General features: G+C 41.5%; 1 protein-coding gene across 6 annotated transcripts in view; it reads left to right on the plus strand.

The window, feature by feature from the left end:
• The window catches only part of Fancd2 (FA complementation group D2), a 70,774-nt gene that overhangs the window by 8,923 nt on the left and 38,880 nt on the right, over positions 1–22,971 (plus strand). For 3 of the 6 annotated variants that reach the window (XM_015988177.3, XM_042273835.2, XM_042273836.2), the window contains exons 7-18: positions 804–856; positions 4,717–4,795; positions 7,674–7,798; positions 11,325–11,412; positions 12,864–12,968; positions 13,371–13,471; positions 14,065–14,173; positions 14,378–14,413; positions 17,846–17,989; positions 19,792–19,926; positions 21,280–21,411; positions 22,288–22,398. In XM_015988177.3, coding sequence (XP_015843663.3) covers positions 804–856; positions 4,717–4,795; positions 7,674–7,798; positions 11,325–11,412; positions 12,864–12,968; positions 13,371–13,471; positions 14,065–14,173; positions 14,378–14,413; positions 17,846–17,989; positions 19,792–19,926; positions 21,280–21,411; positions 22,288–22,398 — 1,218 coding nt within the window. Of the gene's footprint in view, positions 1–803; positions 857–4,716; positions 4,796–7,673; positions 7,799–11,324; positions 11,413–12,863; positions 12,969–13,259; positions 13,334–13,370; positions 13,472–14,064; positions 14,174–14,377; positions 14,414–17,845; positions 17,990–19,791; positions 19,927–21,279; positions 21,412–22,287; positions 22,399–22,971 lie in introns of those variants that run through there. The other 3 variants (XM_076567608.1, XM_076567609.1, XM_042273838.2) reach the window with 3 other exon arrangements.

The raw sequence follows: 22,971 nt of genomic DNA on the forward strand, positions 1-22,971 counted from the left end.
TATCAAAGAGTTCCATTTTTATCTGAAGAGAAGACCTCCTTTCAGAACATAATCTTTTCAAGTCCGCGTTTCATGGACTAACAGTTAACATATTTAATAGTATCTGATTGTTTTAATTTTCCTTAACAAGCATTCTTTAATATTTTGGAGTGCAAATTATTGATGGCTTTGTATTCCAGCATTTTATATTAAAAATACAGACAGTATCTGTGTGAACATTCTTAGAAGAGGGTACCAGTCATATCATGACGGTTCCTCAAAAGTGCTGGTGGCAGAGACTTCTGACTTATTATTATATGTCTCCTTCAATTGATTATTATTATAGATAATAAAGAAAGCCATCTACTGATGAAATAATTCTTGGGTTTAACTAGTTCCATAAAAATGTGTTGAGAACAGGTATGTCCACAAATCTCAACTACATGATTACCTCTTTGCTAACTTTGCTCTTTTTCTTAGAGGTAATTCAAGGTAGAATTTGTCCTCTGTGTTTTGTCCAGTCCTCTCAGGCAAAATCTGATGCTTAGGTATAGTGCTGTCTTAATTAGAAGCAGCTGTTGTTATAAACCTCTCAAGGTTATAAACCTCTGCTTCTGGCTTCCTTTACATTGTCTCTGTATGATATCTTCTCCGTTACACCCAGCTTACTGAATTCCTCAGCATTGTAGTAGCATTGTAGAGTCATCCGGCGACTGGCCTGAAGCTGCACCAGCAGGCCTGCTTGCCATTTTGACCTAATAACTAATACAGTTCTGTTGAATGTTTTGAGACCATCTCCTGACTATGCATGTCCTCTCTTTTAGCCTGCCATTATCAAAATGTTATTTGAAAAGGTGCCACAGTTTCTTTTTGAAAAGTAAGTGGAATTATTCTGAAACATTAAGTGTACACTGATGCTTTTAGGAATCTCTGGAAAGTTTCATCTGAAATGTCCTATGGTCATGTTTAACATGCCAGGTTCCTGAGTGAGTGCTAATATTTTATCTATTACTTCATAAATACTAAGTTCATTGTTAAAATAAATATCACATGTGCTGGTATGTATGGTTTTTCTTCCTAGAAGGGTAAATAATAATCTGGTAGTAGTGGCCATTTCCTCAGAGGGAGCCAGTTGACAAAATCTTTGCCATTTATTTATTTATCTATTCATTTATTTATTTATTTATTTATTTATTTATTTATTTATTTATTTATTTATTTATTTATTATGTACACAGCCCAGTTGACAGAGTCTTTGCCATTTATTTATTTAGTTATTTAGGATTTATTTTATTTATTATGTACACAGGCCAGAAGAGGGCGCCAGATCTCATTACAGATGGTTGTGAGCCACCATGTGGGTGCTGGGAATTAAACTCAGGACATCTGGAAGAACAGCCAGTGCTCTTAACTGCTGAGCCATCACTCCAGCCCTTTGCCTTTTATTTTTAAAGTGTATGTACTGCTTATATTTTAAAATTACTGTAGTGGGGCTGGAGAGATGGCTTAGTGGTTAAGAGTACTAAGTGCTCTTGCAGAATACTGGAGTTGGATTTCCAGCACACACAGGGCAGCACACCACCATTTCCAACTCCTGCTCTAGGGTTTCCGTTGCCCAATTCTGGCCTCCAAGGGCACTGCATACACATGGTGCTCAGGCACCCATGCAGGTAAAATATCTATATACATAAAATAATAAGTAAATATTTTTTTTAAAAAAAGTATCAGGAGGATCGCCGGGCAGTGGTGGCGCACGCCTTTAATCCCAGCACTCGGGAGGCAGAGCCAGGCGGATCTCTGTGAGTTCGAGGCCAGCCTGGGCTACCAAGTGAGCTCCAGGAAAGGCGCAAAGCTACGCAGAGAAACCCTGTCTCGAAAAAAACAAAAAAAAAAAAACAAAAAAAAACAAAAAAAAGTATCAGGAGGGAAAATGACCAGCTTAATTAAAAAGGACATAAACATAAAATCTCAAGTATAGGAACATCAAAGGTGTAAAAGTTCAATTTCATTAGCAAAGTCAGAAATTTAAAATAAAAAATGGGGCTGGGTGTGGTTGTACCACCTTTAATCCCAGCACTAGGGAAGCAGAGGCAGGTGGATCTGTGAGTTCAAGACCACAGTGGTCTACAGAACAAGTTCCAGCATAGTCAGGGCTATACAGAGAAATCCTGTCTTGAAAAAACAAATAAATAAATTTAATTCAATAAATAAAAATGCCATGCAAACTAGGTGTGTAGCTCAGTTGGTAGAATCCTTGTCTAGCCTGAAGACCTGAGTTTGATTCCCATGACCACAGGAATCTCAGCACTCCTGAAATGAAGGCAGGAGGATCAGAAACTCAAAGTCATCCTGTTACATAGTAAGTTTGAGTCCAGCCCAAGACACATAAGACCCTGTCTCCAAAAAGAAGGAAAGATAAAAGGATAAAATCTCAAGTGCATTTCCCTGACACCCAAAGAGTCTTTGTTAAGTATACTGAACAGTTACTGGCATATGTAAATGAGCATAAATCAATCATTTCGAAAAGCAAGTAAGTTGTATGTCTCAAAACCTTAGTGTTACGTTTGGTGGCTAGACATGGTGGTCCGTGCTTAAAATACCAGCACTTAGGAAGAGGAGGCAGGAAGATGAAGGATTCAAGGTCATCCTTAGATACATAGTTCCAGGATAGTCTGGCCTATGCTGTGAGACCCTGTCTCACAGTAACAAAAAACAAACAATCTTTAACCCCAGCATGTGGGAGGCAGAGGCAGGTGGATCTCTGAGTGCTCAAAGCTGGCCAGATCTACAAAATGAATCCATGTCTCAAAAACAACAAAAGGACCGCTCTTTTCTTTTTTTTTCTTCTTCTTTTTTCTTTTGTTTTTGTTTTTCAAGACAGGGTCTCTCTGTGTAGTTTTGGTGCCTGTCCTGGATCTTGCTCTGTAGACCAGGCTGGCTTTGAACTCACAGAGATCCGCCTGGCTCTGCCTCCCAGTGCTGGGATTAAAGGTGTGTGTGCCCCCACTGCCCGGCAGTTTATAGACTCCATTTATTTTGCTTTTTGTTTGTTTGAGACAGCTGTTAAGTAGTCCACACTGGCCTACAACCTGCTATCTGTTCAAGATTGACCTTGCACTCATGATCTTGCTTCTGTCTCCCCAGTACCGAGACGGCAAGGGTTTGCCATTTTGTTTGAGAAATGTGTTAACTTCTTTTTTTTTCCTCAAAAAGGGTTTCTCTGTGTAGCTCTGACTGTCCTGGAACTCACTCTGTAGACCAGGCTGGCCTCGAACTCAGAGATCTATCTGCCTCTGCCTCCCGAGTGCTGGATTAAAGGGTATATGCTACCACTGCCTGGTAATTTATTATCTTTTTAAAAAGTCACTTTTACTTGGCATGATGGCATATGGCTGTAATTCCAGTGCTCAGGAGGAAGAGAGGGACAGATCTCTTGAGTTCAAGGCCATCCTGATCTACAGCAAGTTCTAGGTTAGCCAGGGCTCTATAATGACACCCTAATCTCAAACATACAGAAGTCACTAGTGTAGCTGGATAAGTGACCTTGCTGTGCAAACCTGAGGACCTGAATTTGACCCCTAAAACATATGTTAAGAAACTGTACATGACAGTGTGATCCTCTAATCCCAGCACTGGCAAGGCAGAATAGTCTAGCTGAATTGGTGAGCTCCAGGTTCCAGGAGAGACTTGCTCAAAAATATGATGGAGTGATGTAAGAAAACACCTGATGTGTCCACATATTTGTGTTTACATGTGTACACACACACACACACACACACACACACACTAAAAGTCACATTATTTTTAAGAGATGAGTATTATCCCTTCTCACTAGCTTTAGCCACTATTTTAATCACTTTTTTACAAAGCGCTATGACCAAGGCAACTTATAGAAGAGTTTGTGGCTTATAGTTTCATGAGTTTATAACCATCATGGTGGGGAACATGGCAGGTGGCAGACAAGGCGTTGGAGCAGTAGCAGAGAGCTTACATCCTTATCTGAAGGTTAGAGACAGAGGAGAGCTAACTGGGAGTGGCATGGACTTTTGAAACCTCAGAGCCCACTCTCAATGACAACTCCTCCACCGAGGACAAACCTGGTCCTTCCCAGACTGTTCCACCAGCTGGGGACCAAGCATTCAAGTGTGTGAGCTCGTTGGGGCCTTTGTCATTCAGACCACCACAGCCACTGTTACCAGTGTCTTCTAGTTGTCTTGTTCATCAAACAGAAACATGTCTGGGTTATTTATTCACTCATTTTATGTGTTTGGTTATTTTGCCCACATGTATGTCTGTGCACCATATGCATGTCTGGTGCCTGTGGAGGCCGGAAGAGGGTGCCACATTCCCTGGGACTGGAGTTACAGATGGTTGTGAGCCACCATGTGGATTGCTGGGAATTGAACCTGGGTCATTTGGAAGAGCAGCCAGTGCTCTTAACTGCCAAGCTGTCTTTCTAGCCCCTCTTTTGTTTTGAATAATCACATTTGTGTCTAGCACTGTGCCCCTTAACTAGTAACTATTTGGTGGTGTTCATTGACTGGCTGATTTATTTTGTACAGTAAAACAGTTTTCTGTTGCATCATCAGGAGCTGGTGATGCAGCTTAGTACTAGAGTACCTGGTCAGCATTTGTGAGTCCCTGGAACCACACAAAGAAGAAAAATGGACATGGGGAGAGGGACAGAGGGAGGGGGAGAAACAAGCAACTAAATCCCTTTTCGTTCTGACATTTCAGCGAGAGCAGTGATGGAATCAACATGTGCCGACTCATTATCAATCAGCTAAAATGGCTGGATAGAATTGTGGACAGCAAGGTAGGTTTGGGGCTTTATCGATTTTTGAAATACTTTTACAGTTGGACACAGTAGCACATGACTATAATCCCAGTACTCAGGAGGCAGAGGCAGGCTGATATCTGTGAGTTCGAGACTAGCTGTCCTAGTGAGTTCCAGGACAGCCTGAACTACATATTGAGACCCTGTCTCGACAACAAACAAAAATTTTAGTCAGGGATGGTGGTACGTGCCAGTAATCTGAGCACTTAGAGAACAGAGTTAGGAAGATGGAAGTGAACTTGAGCCAGCCTGAGCTACATAGTGATACCCAAAGAGTAAAACAAGTTTTTGTATGATTGACCATACATTTTTGATTTTTAGAATTTTTTTCTTTTGTAAAAATTTCATTTTCTTATCAATACAGTATCTTTATTCAACTCTCCTAATTTGAGAATCTTGAGTATTTGACTCTTTAAAGAATTTATTTCAAAAGCAGCTTAGGCTACATGAAGTGGTGTGTGCCTGTAATCCTAGCACCTGGGGATGAGGTGGAAAGACAGAAATTCTGAGGACAGGAGAGGGGCCATATAGGGAGGCCGTCTTCTGATTTAGAAAGCGACTGTGAGAATCAGTGGGTAGAGTGCTTGCTCTGTGAACCTGAAGACGGATTTGGTCCCTGGAACCCACTTAAAAGTCTAAGCAAAGAACTGGCTCCACAAAGCTTTCCTCCGCAGGGACATGCCCCATATGCACAGCGTACACGCATTAATAAATAATTTTTAAAAGACAAACTTCCTCAGTTGTAAAGATAAGTATAGTTTATTATATGTTAAATACTTGGTAAGGGGCTAGAGCAGTGGTTCTCAACCTTTAACCGGGTTGCCTAAGAACATCAGAAATATCAGATACCTACATTATGATTCATAATAGTAGCAAGATTACAGTTATGAAGTAGAAATGAAAATAATTTTATGATTTGGGGTCACCACAACATGAGGAATTGGGGCACAGCATTAAAAGGTTGAGAACCACTGGGCTGGGAGCTGGAGAGATGGCTCAGTGGTTAAGAGCACTGGCTGCTCTTCCAGAGGACCCGTGTTCAATTCCCAGCACCCACATGGCAGCTCACAACTGTGTAATTCCTGTTCCAGGGGACCTGACACAGACATACATGCAGGCAAAACACCAATGTACATAAAATACAGATAAATAAATTATTATTAAAAAAAAAAAAAAAAAAAAAAAGAACCACTGGGCTAGAGAGATGACTCAGGTTAAGAGTACTTGTTGCTCTTGCAGAAGACCCAGGTTCAATTTCCAGCACCTGCATGATGGTTCATAACTGTTTGTAACCCCAGTTCTAGGATATATCCAGCAAGCACACACATGATATATATATATGTACATGCATGTAAAACATTTGTACCCCACGAAGTGTAAAATATTTTTTTGAACATTGGGAAGAGAACTGGTCATGGTCGTGCACACTTTTCATCCTAGCACTTGGGAGGCAGAGGCAGGCGGATCTCTGTGTTTCAGGCCACCCTCGTCTACAGAATGATTTCTGGGACAACCTGGGGTACACAGAGAAACCTTGGCTCAGAAAAACAAAATAAAAATGGGAGGATGAAGGGGGGTATTTATTTGTGTTTCAAAATCTCAAGATTTCTTTTCTTTTTTCTTTATTTTATTTTATTTTTTGGAGACAAGGTTTCTCTGTATGGCCTGACTGTACTGGAACCTACTCTATAGACCAGGCTGGACTTGAACTCAGAGATCCACCTGCTTCTGCCTCCTGAGTGCTGGGATTAAAGGTGTGGGCTACCACTGCCCAGCTCAAAGATTACTTTTTATTTCTGAAAAGTGATGAGATCCCAAGTCATCTTATTTCACTATAAATGCTTTAATTTGATTACATATTGAAGAAAACTTTAGGTAGTTTTTGCAAATATGTGATTTACATAAGTGCCTTAGTAAAGTTGGTCTTACTTCTTTCCAGATGCCTTGTTTGTTTGGGAATTTTGGGGTTTTGTTGTTGATTGTTTTTACAGGATCTCACTAGCTGGCTGACCTGGAATTAGCCGTGTAGACCAGGCTAGCCTAGAACTTTGATTCTCCTGCCTCTGCCTCTCAAGTCCTCAGATTGTCAGTGTGCACTACCATGCCTATCATCTTTTCAACGGTTCTTAAAATTATTCTTCTAGTTTTTGACAGACACTCTAAACTAAATCTTTGTTTAGAAAAACAGGGATTTAGAGTCTCATATGGGCTGAATTCGGGGTCTGTACTCAACTTGAATGTGTTCACTGGGTATGTGATCATGGACAGGGACATGTGTGTGTTTGTGAATGTTGTGAGTGTGTGTTTGTGAGAGTGTCTTTGAGTGTCTGGAGGTTATTCCTCAGGCAACAGCCACTTTTTTTGGGGGGGGGGGGCAACAGTCCTTCTATAGCCTGAGACTTGCCAAGTAGCCTAATATAGGCTGGCTGGCCAATGCACCCCAGGAGTCTACCTGCCTGGAATTATAAGTACATGCTACTGTGCCTGGCTCTTTTTACATGGATTCTGGATATTGAACTTAGGTCCTCATTTTTTTTTTTTTTTTTTTAAAGGCCAGGCGGTGGCACTCGGGAGGCAGATGTCTGTGAGTTCAAGGCCAGCCTGGTCTACAGAGTGAGATCCAGGACAGGCATCAAAACTACACAGAGAGACCCTGTCTCGAAAAACAAAACAAAACAAAAGGACTTTATTATTGAGTATACTCTCTGCCCAGCTCCCATTTGCCTCTTAATTTAAATTTTGAGCTTGAGTCTATCATGGTCATCTTGTATACATGATGATTTCAGGTCTGTATTTCATGAATAAGTAGTGCTTATTTTGAGTAGTGTGCTGCAATTCTCATCATTTCTCCCTGCAGGATCTCACAGCCCAGATGATGCAGTTGATCAGTGTTGCTCCAGTGAATTTACAGCATGACTTCATCACTAGCCTTCCTGAGATCCTAGGGGATTCCCAGCATGCTAATGTGGGGAAAGAACTTAGGTGGGTAAGCACTGTGGTGCTCTCTCATGGAGTCTCCACCAGGGCATCTTGTTCATTGCAGTATGAAAAGAGCTAAGTTTAAGGCTAGTGAGGTAACTCGGTGGCTAAGGGTCCTTGCCTGTCATCTCTGATGACGTAAGTTTGATCCTGGAACCCACACAGTAGAAGAGAACGGACTCACACAAGTTTTCCTCTGACTTCTCTATATGCACCGTGGCACACATTGGGGTATGTGTGCGTGCACACACATACACATGCTTTGGGGTCATAAAGGCTGGAACACAGGTGTTTAAGTTCATCCTCAGTGTGTAGCAAGTTCAAAGCCAGTCTGGGGTACTTGAGACTTAAAACCACACACAGAAAGTGGTTGGGTATATAACTCAGGTGATAGAGTGCTTCTCTGACATGTACAACATGTGTTGATTTCCTTGGTTGGGTATATAACTCAGGTGATAGAGTGCTTGTCTGACATGTACAATATGTGTTCATTTCCTTGGTTGGGTATATAACTCAGGTGATAGAGTGCTTCTCTGACATGTACAAAATGTGTTAATTTCCTAGCACTACACAAACTAGATGTGGTGGCAGAAGGCAGAGGCAGGAGGATCAGATTCAAGGTCATTCTTGGCTACATTTGCGAGTTTGAGGCCAGCCTAGGATACACGAAATCCTGCCTCAAGATGTAAAAATGATAAAGTATGGTGCATGTAACTTACATGAGTAGGGAGGGTATGGGGTTTGACTTGGTTTTCTAGTCGGTGCGTATATTTGTGTGGTCCCATTTACTTTCCCCTCCCCTCACCCACTTTTTAAGATGGGGTCTCATATAGTCCAGACTGGTCTCAAGTTCCCTCTGTAGATAAGTATGACCTTGAACTTCTCATCCTCAAGTCTTGATCTGGGATTACAGGTATGCCCCACTACATTCACCTTCCACATACTTTATTTCTTTTTTGTTTATTTTGCTACGTGACTAGGGATAGTGCACACATGCACCTCTGTGTGTGGAGGTCAGAGGACAACTTTCTGGAGTTGATTCTTTCCATATTTTACATTCCCAGAGTCAAGCTCAGATCTTCAGGCTTGACAGCCAATGCCCTCATCTGTTGAGCCACCTCACTGGCCCCCATATATGTTCATTCACATGATGAACCTGCTAGGAAAAGAACTGGTTTAGGATTAGGCTTTCTTTGAATACAGTCTCTTTGTTGCATTTCCTCTAAGGGTTTCTCAAGCTGACTGCGCATCAAAATCATTTGTGGAGCTCTTCAATAGCTACATGTTTGGGTGCTGAGATGACCATTACTGTGCATATCCATGCATAGGATCCATTGCTAGCTGCCACTCATGTAAAAATAGCTCTGTAATTAGAGGGTTGTAATTAACAAGAGGGGAACCATATCCCTAGGATATAGTTTCTGTTCTTGTTTTCCTCAGTGCTGGGAAGTGAAGTCACAGCCTCATGTATCCTAAGCTAGTGCACACTAGTTTTATGGGCTCTATATTTTCTTTTTTTTTTTTTTTTTCTTTTTGGTTTTTCGAGACAGGGTTTCTCTGTGTTGTTTTGGTGCCTGTCCTGGATCTCACTCTGTAGACCAGGCTGCCCTCGAACTCACAGAGATCCACCTGCCTCTACCTCCCGAGTGCTGGAATTAAAGGTGTGGGCCACCACCGCCCGGCTAAGTTAATTCTTTTAAATCTGCAGCTTCTTTTTTTTTTTTTTTTTTTGGTTTTTAGAGACAGGGTTTCTCTATGTAGCTTTGCGCCTTTCCTGGAACTCACTTGGTAGCCCAGGCTGGCCTCGAACTCACAGAGATCCGCCTGCCTCTGCCTCCCAAGTGCTGGGATTAAAGGCGTGCGCCACCACTGCCCGGCCTGCAGCTTCTTTTAGACATTTTTCATTTTTGTGCTGTTCTCTCTTTGTTCTTAGTTCTACCTCAAGTCTCTGAAGTTTTCGGTTTTCAGACACATGCAATCAGCAATTCTCTGGCCAAAGCAAGGTCATGAGGCTTGAATTCTTTCAGGGTCACAAAAGCAGATAAGAGCTCACACCAGGCAGTGACTGTCGGGCTTTCTCTATGACTCAAGGAGGGGTGACTTGTAGAAGTCTCAGTGAACTCTTAAAGGGAACAGGTCAAATGAGGGAGAGAGGCCTTAAATCGATTAGGGAAAGCTAAGAAGGGGAAAGGGGGAATCTGTGTGTAACACTGCATTCCTAAGTGTGGTTAGAGAATAAGCTGATTAGTAAACCAAGGTGAAAGTACAAGGAGTTAAGAATTTGTTAGTGCGAGGTTAGCTTGGGGAGCATTTTCCTATTTGCAGGTGGGGTGAGCCCAGGGCACACTTTTTCCCTGTCTATCTAAAGGCTGTGAATCAACAAATTCAGACATGTTGCAATTCTATGTCCTTGGATGTCCGAGAATGTCTCAAATGAGTTACATTTGCCTGGACATTTATCATTGACCAAATGCCTACCAGTGATGATAATTACAGGAAGGCAGACCTCTAAGATTACATTGGAGAAAGGAACAAAGACCTGGTTGTGGAAACAGGTTTTGACTGTGTGACCGTCTTCACACATAGCTGGGGGATGTTATCCAAATACCCGAAGTGTGTAGGGGAAGTTGTGGCCAATAAGTGATCAGTGATACTGTTAGAAGATCTGGGGAAAAGGATCAGATGGGAAGGCTACAACAGCACACAGGAAAGTCACTGCAGGAAACAGCTAATACAGTCAAAAGCAGAACCACCAAGATTCCTTGAGTTTTGGCTTAGACCTCACCAGAGCCCCGGGCTCTGATGGGTCCGCCTTGTCAGTGCTGCTGAGTTCCTGCTACATAGGAGCCTCTGCCTCTGCCTCCTGAGTGTTGGCCTTGAAGGTGTGCACCAGAATGCAATCATTTGTTTGGAACTAATACAGTTGGGTTTCTTTTTTTGTTTTATTTGTTTGTTCTTTGGTTTTTTGAGACAGGGTCCCTCTGTAGTCCTGGCTGTCCTGGAATTCACTTTGTAAAGGAGACTAGTCTCGAACTCACAGAGATCCATCTGCCTCTGCCTCCCAAGTGCTGGGATTAAAGGCAAGCATCACCACCGACTGGCTACAGCTGGCTTTCTTATCAGTGGGTTTCATTCTCAAGTTCGAGCAACTACAGATTAAAAATCTTCCAAAAAAGAAAAATTACCCATGCACTGACATGCTGATATAATTTATAATATATACAATATAGCATGACAACTATTTGCATAGCTTTTATATTGCATCAGGTATTGTAAGTATCCTAGAAGTAATTGACAGTATGTAGGAGGATGGACAGGTTATGTTCTAATAACCACACCATTTTATAGAAGGAACTTGAGCATCCTAGGATTTTGTTGCCACAGGTAACCTAGGAACCAATGCACTGCAGGTACCAAGAGATAACTGAATATCCTGTCTTTCCCCACTCTAGTGAGTGGCTTTCTCAGGTTGTTTCTGCCCAGTTCCATTCAGACTATTACCCAGCTTTTCCTTCTTTGCTATTAACAGAGAGCTACTCATGCAGAATACTTCATTGACTGTTCCAATTTTGGATGTCTTTTCCAGTCTCCGACTTGACCCGAACTTCCTGTCTGAGGTAGGGAAGATCCTGCTTTTCAAAAACAGGGAGAAATCATGTGTAATAAAAGAAAATAGCACTTTGAAATTATGCTTACAAACATAAGTATTATGTAGTACACACACATGCACAGGCACACACACACACCTGTGATGGGGATCATCATGCGTATAAAAACCAGGGCCTGCTATAACACTAAGCCAAAAAATAGCACTTTTGCTTTTTTTTTTTAAATTTAATTCAGATGGTCTGACCAGGTAGCCTGGAATGGCCTCATATTCAAAATTTTTCTGCCTTAGCCTTCCCAGTGTTGGGATAATACATACATATGTGCCCCAGGCCTGGCTTAAGCAATGCAATTGAGTTGGGTTTTGGTTTGTTTTGTTCCTGTGCTGTTAATCAAACCCAGTGTCCTACATATGCTAGGCAAACATTTCATCGGTGAATCACACCCTCATCTCTTAAGTTGTAAGCTTGTGTGTGTTTATGTGTGTTTGCATACATGTGGATGTGCATGCATATGGAGGATGTGCATATATGTGGAAGCCAGAGGACAGCCTCAGGTGTTCTTTAGTCTGTCCACTTAAAAAAAAAATTTGAGACAGTGTCTCTCACTGCATGGAGCTTACTAGCAAGCTTCTGAGATCTGCTTGTCTCCAAAGCACCAATGCTGGGATTGTAAGCACTTACAGCCATGCCTGGCTATTTTAATGAGAGTTTTGGGGGTCAAACTAGGGTGTCATGTGATGGCTGGGAATACAGCTTAGTTGTAAAGTGCTTGCTTGTACAAAGCTTTGATCCCCTGCACCACACACACCTGATATCGTGGCATACACATAAATAAGAGGTAGAGACTGGAGGAAGAGAAGTTCAAGACCATTGGAAGCTACATAGTGAGCTCAAGGCCAGCCTGGGGTGCTAAAACCCTCAAGGAAAATAGCAGCAACACGTTTTTACTTCTTTTGTAACTTTTAAAATACAAGCATTCCTGAATTTACCTGGTTTTTATTTGGTAGTTATTTCTCTGGGCCTCAGTTCCCTTCTAAATAACATAGTCTTATTCTGGAAGAGATGTAGGTAGCTTTTCATTGTTCTGTCTAAATAACATCCAAAGGCAAACCCTCTGGGGGCAGGTCCATAAACCCAGTGGTCATTCACAGTCCAAAGTAAGTTTACTGGGGTCAGTGGTGAGGGCGGCAGGGGGAGAGGGACACTTAATTTTCCTCTTCTGTTGTCAGTTGTGACCGCAGGCTCTGAAATGTGAGACTAATGATGTTTGACTTTTATCACTTGTCTGGCTAGAAAAATCTTTGACATTTATAATTGTGAGTTTGTAATTTGGGGGCAAATAATGTTTTTCTTCCTAAATCACAAGTAGGAAAAATCAAATGAGAAATGAATTTTCTAATTTTATCTGATAAGTGTGTACTGGGGTAGAGTAGTGAAGGGCTTTGTGCTTTTATATTTAGATCCGCCGGTTGGTGATGGGTAAGCTGTCATCTGTCCGACTGGAGGATTTACCTGTGATCGTAAAGTTCATTCTTCATTCTGTAACAGATATCACTTCACTTGAGGTACGTTAATATTTCCTATCAAGCCTACATTAAGATACACAGGTAAACTATTTAAATAAGTAGTTCAAGTTGCTATTTTCTGGTCCTAGACTAATTGATACTGATTGCCCCGGATAGCTGTTGGGAGAGAACCCAGCCCATTCTGGTTGATTACTCAGCATAAGCTGCTGCAGAATGACATTTGATATTTCTGTGAAGAAGCACATCAAGTGAATGAAGGATTTAGGGTGTAGCACTCAATGTGTGCTTGAACTGTTCTCATCCAGTCTGCTGACATGCCTTTTGTTACAGGTCAAGTGTTGGCCTCAGTATTTGGGGCATGTTAAGGTTCCACTGAGAGAATGAGCTGTGCCTGTCCACTAAGGGTGAGCAGATACATGGCTAAACACTGACTTTCCACAGGTGATTTCTGAGCTCAGGGAGAAGTTAAATGTGCAGCATTTTATTTTGCCGTCACGGGTTCAGGCTTCCCAAAACAAGTTGAAAAGTAAAGGACTAGCAAGGTACGGAGTCATCTGCAGTTGCCATTCTTTTTCTTCATAATCATAGGTTTCTCACTTTTATCCTGAAGGCAGGATAGTGGTTAGATCTTAATAAATACTGGCATTAAGATTACGTTCACATCATAGCATAACAGCGGTTTTCAAATTGTGTGTGTGTGTGTGTGTGTGTGTGTGTGTGTGTGTGTGTGTGTGTGTGTGTGTGCTTTCTTAGCCATTCAGATCAGTTCCACATAGTCTACAGTACAGGTTTTTCAGTATTTTACAGATAAGTTGAGGCTTTCTCCAGAACCTATGCTTAATAATCAGAAACTCAGATTTATAAGATCTTCTCTGGGAGCTGGAGAGATAGCCCAGTGGTTGAGAGCACTGGCTGCTCTTCCAGAGGACCCAGGTTCAATTCCCAGAACTTACATGGCAGCTCACACCTGTCTATAACTCCATTTCCAGGGCTTCTGACACCTACACACAGGCATACAGACAGAAAAAACATTAATGAACACAAAATAAAAATCAATTATGTATAAAAATTTTTTTTTTAAAGATCTTTGCTGAAAAGTAGAAAAAAATAATGTTTCTTACTTTGCTATTTGTAGCTCTTCAGGAAATCAAGAAAACAGTGATAAAGACTGTGTTATTCTTGTCTTTGATGTAATAAAGTCAGCCATTAGATATGAAAAAACCATTTCAGAAGCCTGGATTAAGGTGAGTAAGATCCTTGCAACTTTGAGGGTCAAGGTGGTCCATGATTATCAGTGATAGATGTGTGACCTGGGATGAAATGGAAGTCTTAAATTTGTCAATTAAGTATAAATGATAAAGATGGGCAGATGAACAGGATGTGTGGAATGAAGCATGAACAACATGCTCCACTGATACGTTTTAATATCGTGGTCCTTGTTTTTCTAGGCAATTGAACGCATTGAGTCAGCGGCTGAACATAAGGTAATAAATAGGCCTGTGCTTTGAACTTAAAGTAGTTTGCATTGGCCATCGTGCTGTCCTGCTTTCTTTCTGTCTTTCCTGCAGTTATCCTGTAGCTGCTCTGATAATGATGGTTGTGTGGAGAAGACACCTGAGAGGGATGACTTGCTAAGTGGTCTGCTCTTACCTACTGATTCTGGAAATGAATTTAGCCTACAGTATTCAACAGGGAATAGGAGGTTGTTCCACGCACATGAAGTTACAGTCAAAGAAGCAGTGCTACACCTGGGTCATGAGTTCAGGTCCCCGTGCCTATGGCTGGCTTTCCTCCCGCCAGGCCAAGCTGTCAAGATAAGGGCAGTCTCCATTTGATTTTACTTTGCCCATGTAGTCCTGACCTGAATAGTTAGTCTTTCCACTGTAAGGCTGGCAGTAGTCCTGTATCTATCACCCCTACCTCCACCCCTGACTCTCTGTCTCTGTCTCTCTGTATTTGTCTGTGTCTGTGTCTGGGTCAAACTCTGCAGTTCATGATGGCCTAGAACTCACTGTGTTAAACTCAGGATGGTTCTCCTACCTCTGCTTCCATGTACTGGGAACACAAACATAAGCCACCACACCCAACTTATCTTTTAGTCCTGGAGATCTGGATGTGAAGAAGCTGGATGTCTCTGCTTCTGTGTACTGGTTGTTCCTTCTGAAGGTTTTGTTTTGGTTGGAATCTTTTGTCTTGAGGGAGTTTTGTTAGTTGGGTGTCCAGTTAATAGATAACAGTCTTAAAAGTTTCTATAATACAGAATAAATGATGAAAATAGCCAAGTTTTTTGAGATAAGGTTTCATCTAGGTGTTTTCACACTCAATGAAGTTGACCTTGAACTCCTACCTCTGCTCCCAAGTACTGGGATGGCAGCATTTGCTACCATGATTAGCTTGAAAATAATTGTTGGGGGCGTGGATAATAATCACATTATAACCCAGTTGTTTGAATTTTTTGTTTTGTTTTGTTGTTTTTCAAAACAGGGTTTCTCTGTGTAGCCCTAGCTATCCAGGAACTCACTCTACAGACCAGGCTGGCCTAACTTAGAGATCTGCCTGCCTCAGCCTCCTAAGTGCTGGGATTAAAGGTGTTCATCATCATGCCCAGCCCATTTCTTTTGATAGTTTTATGTGGGTTGGCTATAGCTTTGCATTCTGATTTGATTCTCTATACATTTCCCCTGTTGTCATAAACATTTTGCTTACTTTGTTTATTTACTTATAGATAATACATGCTAATAAATTGGAAAACATATAGAAATTACATATGTGGCTGGGTGGTTGTGCAGGCCTTTAATCTCAGCACTAGGGAGGTAGAGGCAGGCGGATCTCTGTGAGTTCGAGGCCAGCCTGGTCTACAAAGAGAAACCCTGTCTTGACAAAACAAAACAAAACAAATAAAATTACGTATTTGAAAAAACAAAAACATTCCTTATAGATAGTTTTCATTTTTAAAAAAATGTTTTTTAAATGTTATTTTGTGTGCATGTGTACTTCTGCACATGTGTCCAGGTGTCTGGAGGCAAGAAGAGTGCACTGGGTCTCTGGAGATGGAGTTACGGGTGGCTCTGAGCCACCACATGGGGGTTGTGAACCGAGCCCTGTTCCTTAGAGCAGCAGAGATGCTTTTAACCACCGAGCTGGCTCTCTGTCCCCTTTGTAAATGTTTTATCTTTTTGTATAAGCTGTATGTGTATACAAGCACAGGCATGCTCCTGTACTAACAGATATGTGCACATGCATGTGTGTATAGTTTGTATATGCTGTCTTTATGACATTGGATCCTACTGTGATTAGTGTTTTGCAGGTTGCTTGTTTTTCACTTCACAGTGTGTCACCATGTATCAGAAATGACCTCCTCTGTCAAAAAAATGGGTTAGCTAAGCCAGTTGGTGGTAGCACAAGCCTTTAATCCCAGCACTCTCGAGGCAGAGGCAAGTGTGTCTCTTAAGTTTGAGGACAGCCTGTTCTACAAAGTGAGTTCCAGGACAGCTGGGGCACACAAAGAAACTCAGTTTTGAAAAACAAACAAAAAATGGGTTATCTTATATAGGTTTTTGTGGCTCTGTTACACTTCAAAAACAATTATCGAGCAAAGGGAACACTCCTCCACTGTTGGTGGGAATGTAAACTTGTACAACCACTGTGGAAATCAGTATGGCAGTTTCTCAGAAAATTAGGAATCGAACTACCTCAAGACCCAGCCATCCCACTCTTGGGCATATACCCAAGGAATGCTGATTCATACCATAAAGATACATGCTCAACTATGTTCATAGCAGCACTATTTGTAATAGCCAGAACCTGGAAACAACCTTGATGCCCATCAACGGAAGAATGGATGAAAAAAATGTGGTATATATACACAATGGAGTACTACTCAGCAGAGAAAAACAAATGAAAGCATGAAATTTGCAGGCAAATGGATGGAACTAGAAAAAATCATCCTGAGTGAGGTAACCCAAACCCAGAAAGACAGTTATGGTATGTACTCACTCATAGGTGGATTCTAGATATAAAATAAAGAACAATCAGACCACAACCCATAAAACCATAGAGGCTATATATATAGCATGGAGGTCCCTAGGACGACTGTGGCTTATAATAAATTTCAGTTTTACTCAATTATTGAAAAAAAAAATAGCCAAATGAATGGAAACACATGAACTATGAACCAAAGGCTGAGGGGCCCCCAGATGGATCAGGCCCTCTGAATAGGTGTGACAGTTGATTGGCTTGATCAGTTTGGGAGGCAACTAGGCAGTGGGACCAAGTCCTGTGCTCATTGCATGAGTTGGCTGTTTGAAACCTGGAGCTTATGAAGGGACACTTGGCTCAATCTGGGAGGAAGGGACTGGACCTGCCTGGACTGAGTCTACCAGGTTGATCGCAGTCCTCGGGGGAGGACTTGTCCTGGAGGAGGTGGGAATGGGGGGTAGGCTGGGGGTAAGGGGAGGGGGTGGGAGGGGGGAGAATAGGGGAACCCATGGCTGATATGTAGAACTGAATGGTATTGTAAAATAAAATATATCTATAAAATAAAAAAATAAAAAAAACAATTATCATAATTTATTTAATCTTCTTATATTGATAAACAGTCTTTGTAACTTTTCATAAAGCAATTTTCCTAATTATGAAAATTTATAATTTAGTTGGCAAGTGATTTCATCTATTTTTTTTAACAAATGTAAAGATGTTCAAAGTTCTATTTTAATATCACCTCTCTTAATATTCTGATATTTTCTTGTGAAATACCAAAGGATAATAGTTGTGGCACTTTATTTCTCTGAAAAGGATTTCTGGGTTTTGTAACAATGTGTGAGCTCCGTGGGTGGTGAATGAGGAAGCCAGAGCCACCACAGTGTTTTAGTAGAAGCGAGTTGGCTGCAGGTCTTCCTGTTGCTGCTCCCTGACAGGCTTTGGATGTGGCGATGCTGCTCATCATCTACAGCACCAGCACCCAGACAAAGAAGGGCATTGAAAAGGTGTTGAGAAACAAGATCCAGTCGGGCTGCATTCAAGAACAGCTGCTCGACAGTACGTTCTCTACACATCACTTGGTAAGTGTGAGATCAACAGGAAGAAGGTGCAGGTGGAGAGATGCTGAGAGGAGATGTTTTTGTCATTTTCTGCCCTGTGTCAAAATCCCATAACACCTTTCCCAGTATTGATCTCTGATAGGGAGCTCAGCATATTCAGAGCAGTGACGTAATTGCTTTGTTGGATTGAGATGATGATATTAATAAGCCAACCTAACATTGACTTTCACTCTTTCAAGAAGTTAACAAAGCTGGTTTTTCTTGAGCTTCTCTGACTCAAACTCCTTATTCTTTTGGCTTTTTAAAAAATGATTTATTTTATTTTTTGTCTCTGTGTTTGTGTCCCTGTGTGTATATGCCATGTGTGTGCAGGTGCTCTTGGAGGCCAGAAGAGGGCATTAGATCCTCTGGAACTAGAATTACAGGTGATTGTGAAATGGGTGCTGGAAACCAAACTTGTTGGAAGAATAGCAAGTACTCTTAACTGCTGAGCTACCTGTCTAGCCTCAATATAATTTTTTAATGTGTTTTGATTTTTTGTTTTTTTGAGAGTGTCTCACTATGTAGTCTTGGCTGGCCTGAATCTTGATGTGTAGACGAGGCTGGCCCTGTACTCATAGAGAACCACCTGCTTCTGCCTCCATGGTACACTTCTGCACCTGTGTGTTTTGTTTGTTACTTGGTTTGACTTTTTTTTTTTTGAAATCTCAGTATCAGTAAAGAAGATGGAAATACTAACATTATTTACTTTTGGTCCCTTCAGGTCTGTCTGTATTGCATTATTGGTAGGACCTGGTCACTTTTCTTCCTATAACAGTTATTCAAAGAACTTAGTTTGGGAGCCTGAGAGGTAACTGAATTGGCAAAGTGTTTGCCACACAATCATGAAGACCTGAATTCTATCCCCAGCACCTACAAAAAAAGCTGAGCATGGCCACCCACATTTGTAATCACAGTACTGGGGAGGTGGAAATAGGCAGGTCCCTGGGATTCACTAGTCAGTCAATATAGCATTTGTTGAGCCCCAGATCCAAGTGAGGGGCCCTGTCTCAAAAAAACAAAAACCAAGATGGATGGCTCCTGAAAACAACTTCTGAGGCTGCCCTCTGCCCTCCACACACACTGGCATGAATGGTTACCTGCACACAGTTGGACCTGTACTTACATGAACATACACACACACATCTACAGAACTCAGTTTGGGTAGCATTGAATGTTACAGACTGAGCTTAAACCATAGAATAGAACAGGTACCAGGAGGCATATGAGTGAGTGAAGACACTGGAATCTCTTCAGTTTGGTTTGTAGTTCTAAATTGAACAAATAGACCTGGATATTAAGCTTATCATTTAATATTTTTGAATTTTAAGGTCAGTTGATACCCATTTATGGAATCTGATCGTGAGAGAAAAGTCAGAATGGTGAAGGATTATTTGGGGGTATAATTAAGTTTCCTTAAAGTTGCTGTATGTGGGCACTCAGACTAGTGTTTGGAATGTGGAAAGCAGAAAGCAGAAAGGTCAGAATTCAAGTCCATCTTGTAACTACAGCATCCGAGGCCATCTGCTTTGTTGTTATTTAAGCTAAAGTGAGAGTTGCGTTGGAGATGGAAGGCAGTGGTGGAGTGTTGTCCAGCATGTTCCAGGCGCTGGGATCGATCAGTGCTTAGCACTAAAGACAGAAGGCAGAGGATGAGAACAGGAGTGCTGTGTGTCAGGAGATGACCTGAGAGCCCAAACAAGGTCTTTGGTGACAGTAGTGGACCTTAGCACATTTGGTTCTGTGACACCGTTTCCCTGGGCTTTTCTCTCTTCCCCTTCCAGGTTCTTAAGGATATTTGCCCATCCATCCTTTTACTGGCTCAGACCTTGTTTCACTCTCAGGACCAGAGGATCATTTTGTTTGGCAGTCTCCTATACAAATATGCTTTTAAGTGTTTCGATACTTACTGCCAGCAGGTATGTTGAAAGATTTATTTGGGTAAGGAAGAAGCAAAAATGTGGACAGGTATAATTTATTCTGAGTAATTAGATGACATTGAGGGGGAAGTAACTTTGACCAGCAGCTTAGAAAACTCAGTTCTAAGCCAGCCACAGTGATGCACACCTGTAATCAGTCCTCAGGAAACAGGAAGGAGGATAAGGAAAAGTTTGAGGCTATAGACAGGCTATAGAGCAGAACCTTGTTTCATAAGCAAAGAAAATATTCAGTTCTAGTCTCTGTCCTGAATGATAAGATTGGCTTGGAGGATCTAACTGTGAGAGATGAAATTTTGTGTAAAATCATTAAGGTCCTACTCATTTGTTGTACCTCAAACACTTGACTTAGAGTTTATTTATTTATTTTTTTAATTATATGCATGTGTGTGGGTTTTTGCACCCAAGGAGGCCATATTTTCCTGAAATTATGCCAGCCTGTCCTGTACTCTAGTCATAAAATTTATAAGAAACTTCAGCTCCTTAAGTACAGTCTTTTCAAGAAATTTCAGCACATACTAAGTCCAGTTTAACTCATAGATAAAAATTCGTGCGACTATACCAAGGAGCAAAATTAGGGTGTTATGTTACCCACTGATATGTTACCAAAAGTGGGTCAAGACTGGTTGTTCCTCCCGTGATCTAGTACTTGAGAGACAGATTTACAAGTTGGAGGCTAGCATGGAATAGGAAGTGAGGTCCAGGGAGCCAGGATGGTAGTGTCGTCATGCTGGTGTGATTATAGGTCTCCTGAAGCCAATGCTCATGGCAGTTAGATAACAAATAGTAAGGTAGAAGTCAGAAAGGCCTCAGGTGGGAGCTAGAGAGATGGTTCAGTGGGTAAGAGTACCAGCTGCTCTTCCAGAGGACCTGGGTTCAATTCCCAGCACCCACATTGCAGCTCACAACTGTCTGTAGCTCCAGTTCTAGGGGATCCGACACCCTTATACAGATATACATGCAGGCAAAACACCAATATACATGAAATAAAAATAAATAGTGCACAAACTGACTTTTTGGAGCCCATTGCCTATGGTGGGACACCTTGCACAGCCTTGATGCAGCAGGAGGCGCTTGGACCTGCCTTAGCTGAATGTGCAGGGCTTGGCTGACTCCCTTACCTTTTCGGAAGGAGGAAAGGGGGGTGGGCTGGGGGGAAGCAAGAGGAGCTATGAGGAAGGGATCTGTGGTTGGTATTTAGAATGAATTAAAAATTTCTTAATAAAAATAAATTAAATAGTTAAAAAAAATTTAAAGAAAGGCCTCAGGCATGAACCCTTTAGAATGGCCATGCCATATTTTATTTCACACTGTCCTGTTGACCTCCCTGTATAGGAAGTGGTTGGTGCCCTAGTAACCCACATCTGCAGTGGGAATGAGGCTGAAGTTGATACTGCATTGGATGTCCTCCTTGAGCTGATTGTACTAAACCCCTCTGCTATGAGGCTGAATGCTGTTTTTATTAAGGTATAGTCTGTACTGCCAAATACTGGATCATTTTTCTGTTTCATGTATCTCAGAGTTACTGCTCCCTGTTAGTTATTGAAAACTTGTTTCGTATGCTTTGGATACTGAGCACTGTAAATGTGGGAGGGATGTGTAGAAAGGTGGATAACAGATAAGTTATAAATGTATGCATATAGAGGTAAAGATGCATTATATTTGTGTATTAATTTATTCAGAAACACTTCTCTATACTTATGTGCCAAACCGTGTTTAAGTGCTGTGGTAGGAAGGTTGGTCTTTGCCTTTGATGCTAAGCAAATCATCTGTACACACATGGTCACTACTGAGAGAAACTTGCAGTATTTGTCTGATACCAACTTAATCCATTTAATATAATGATCACTTCCATGTGTATCCATTTTCCTGCAAACAACATAACTTAATTCTTCCTTGTGGCTGAAAAAAATCCATTATATGTGCACCACATTTCTCACTGTTGATGAACACCTAGGTTATTTATAAAACTTAGCTATTGTGTATGTATTGCAGTAAACATTGATGTGCACATATCTTGGTCATGTGTTTGGAAAAATACCCGGAGTGGAATAGCTGGTTAATTGTTCTGTTTAAAATGGGGGTGGGGGGAGTGGGGCTGGAGAGATGGCTCAGCAGTTAAATGCAGAGGCTCTGGGTTGGATTCCCAGCACCTACATATTGGGTCACAGTGATCATAACTCTAGTTCCAGGGAATCCGACGCTCTTCTCTAACTTCCTTGGGCACCAACAATGCGTGTAGTGCATTACATACATACAGGCAAAACACACTTTCAAAAGTCTTAAAAAAGGAGAAAGAATATTAGCTGATGAACTCATTTTGGGCATTTTTCCCCCTCCTAGGGAATTTTAGATTATTTGGAGAATATGTCCCCTCAGCAAATACGAAAAATCTTCTGTATTCTCAGCACACTAGCATTTAGCCAACAGCCTGGAACCAGCAACCATATCCAGGTAAGAGGCCATGTTTTGAGAAAGAATGTTTTAAACCTCTTTATTTAGAATTTGCCATACTAAGTTACTCCAGCCTGTGGAGCAGTAGAAACAGCACCTGCTCTACATACCAAGTTCTAAGCCAGCCACAGTACAAAATAGACCCTGTCTCAAAATTAAAAAATAAAAATAAAAGTATTATTAATGCCAAGCCAGCCTGGGCTACTTAGCTAGTTCCAGGTCAGTTCCTAAAGAGACCCTGCCTAATAAAAGAACAAAACAAAAACAAAAACAAACCAACAGCCAGGCATGGTGGTTCATGTCTTTAATCCCAGCACTTGTGCTGAGAGAAGCAGGTGGATTTCCAGGAGTTTGAGTCAGCCTAGTCTGTAAAAAATAAAAACAGTGAAGAAATCTTAGTCTGTTGGAATAGAGCTGGGTCTGAGCCTGTAATCAGCTGCTGTGAGATGTCTTTCAGGTTCTGTATGGAGCACTGTGGAGTCACGGTGTCTAAGCCAAGCTTCACCTAGGCTTGCCTTCATTGTGGTCACTGATTGCTGAAGAGAGCTAACAAAGAGAGTGAAATAGGAACAC

Source organism: Peromyscus maniculatus, chromosome 3, assembly GCF_049852395.1.
Source record: "Peromyscus maniculatus bairdii isolate BWxNUB_F1_BW_parent chromosome 3, HU_Pman_BW_mat_3.1, whole genome shotgun sequence".
NCBI lineage: Eukaryota > Metazoa > Chordata > Mammalia > Rodentia > Cricetidae > Peromyscus > Peromyscus maniculatus.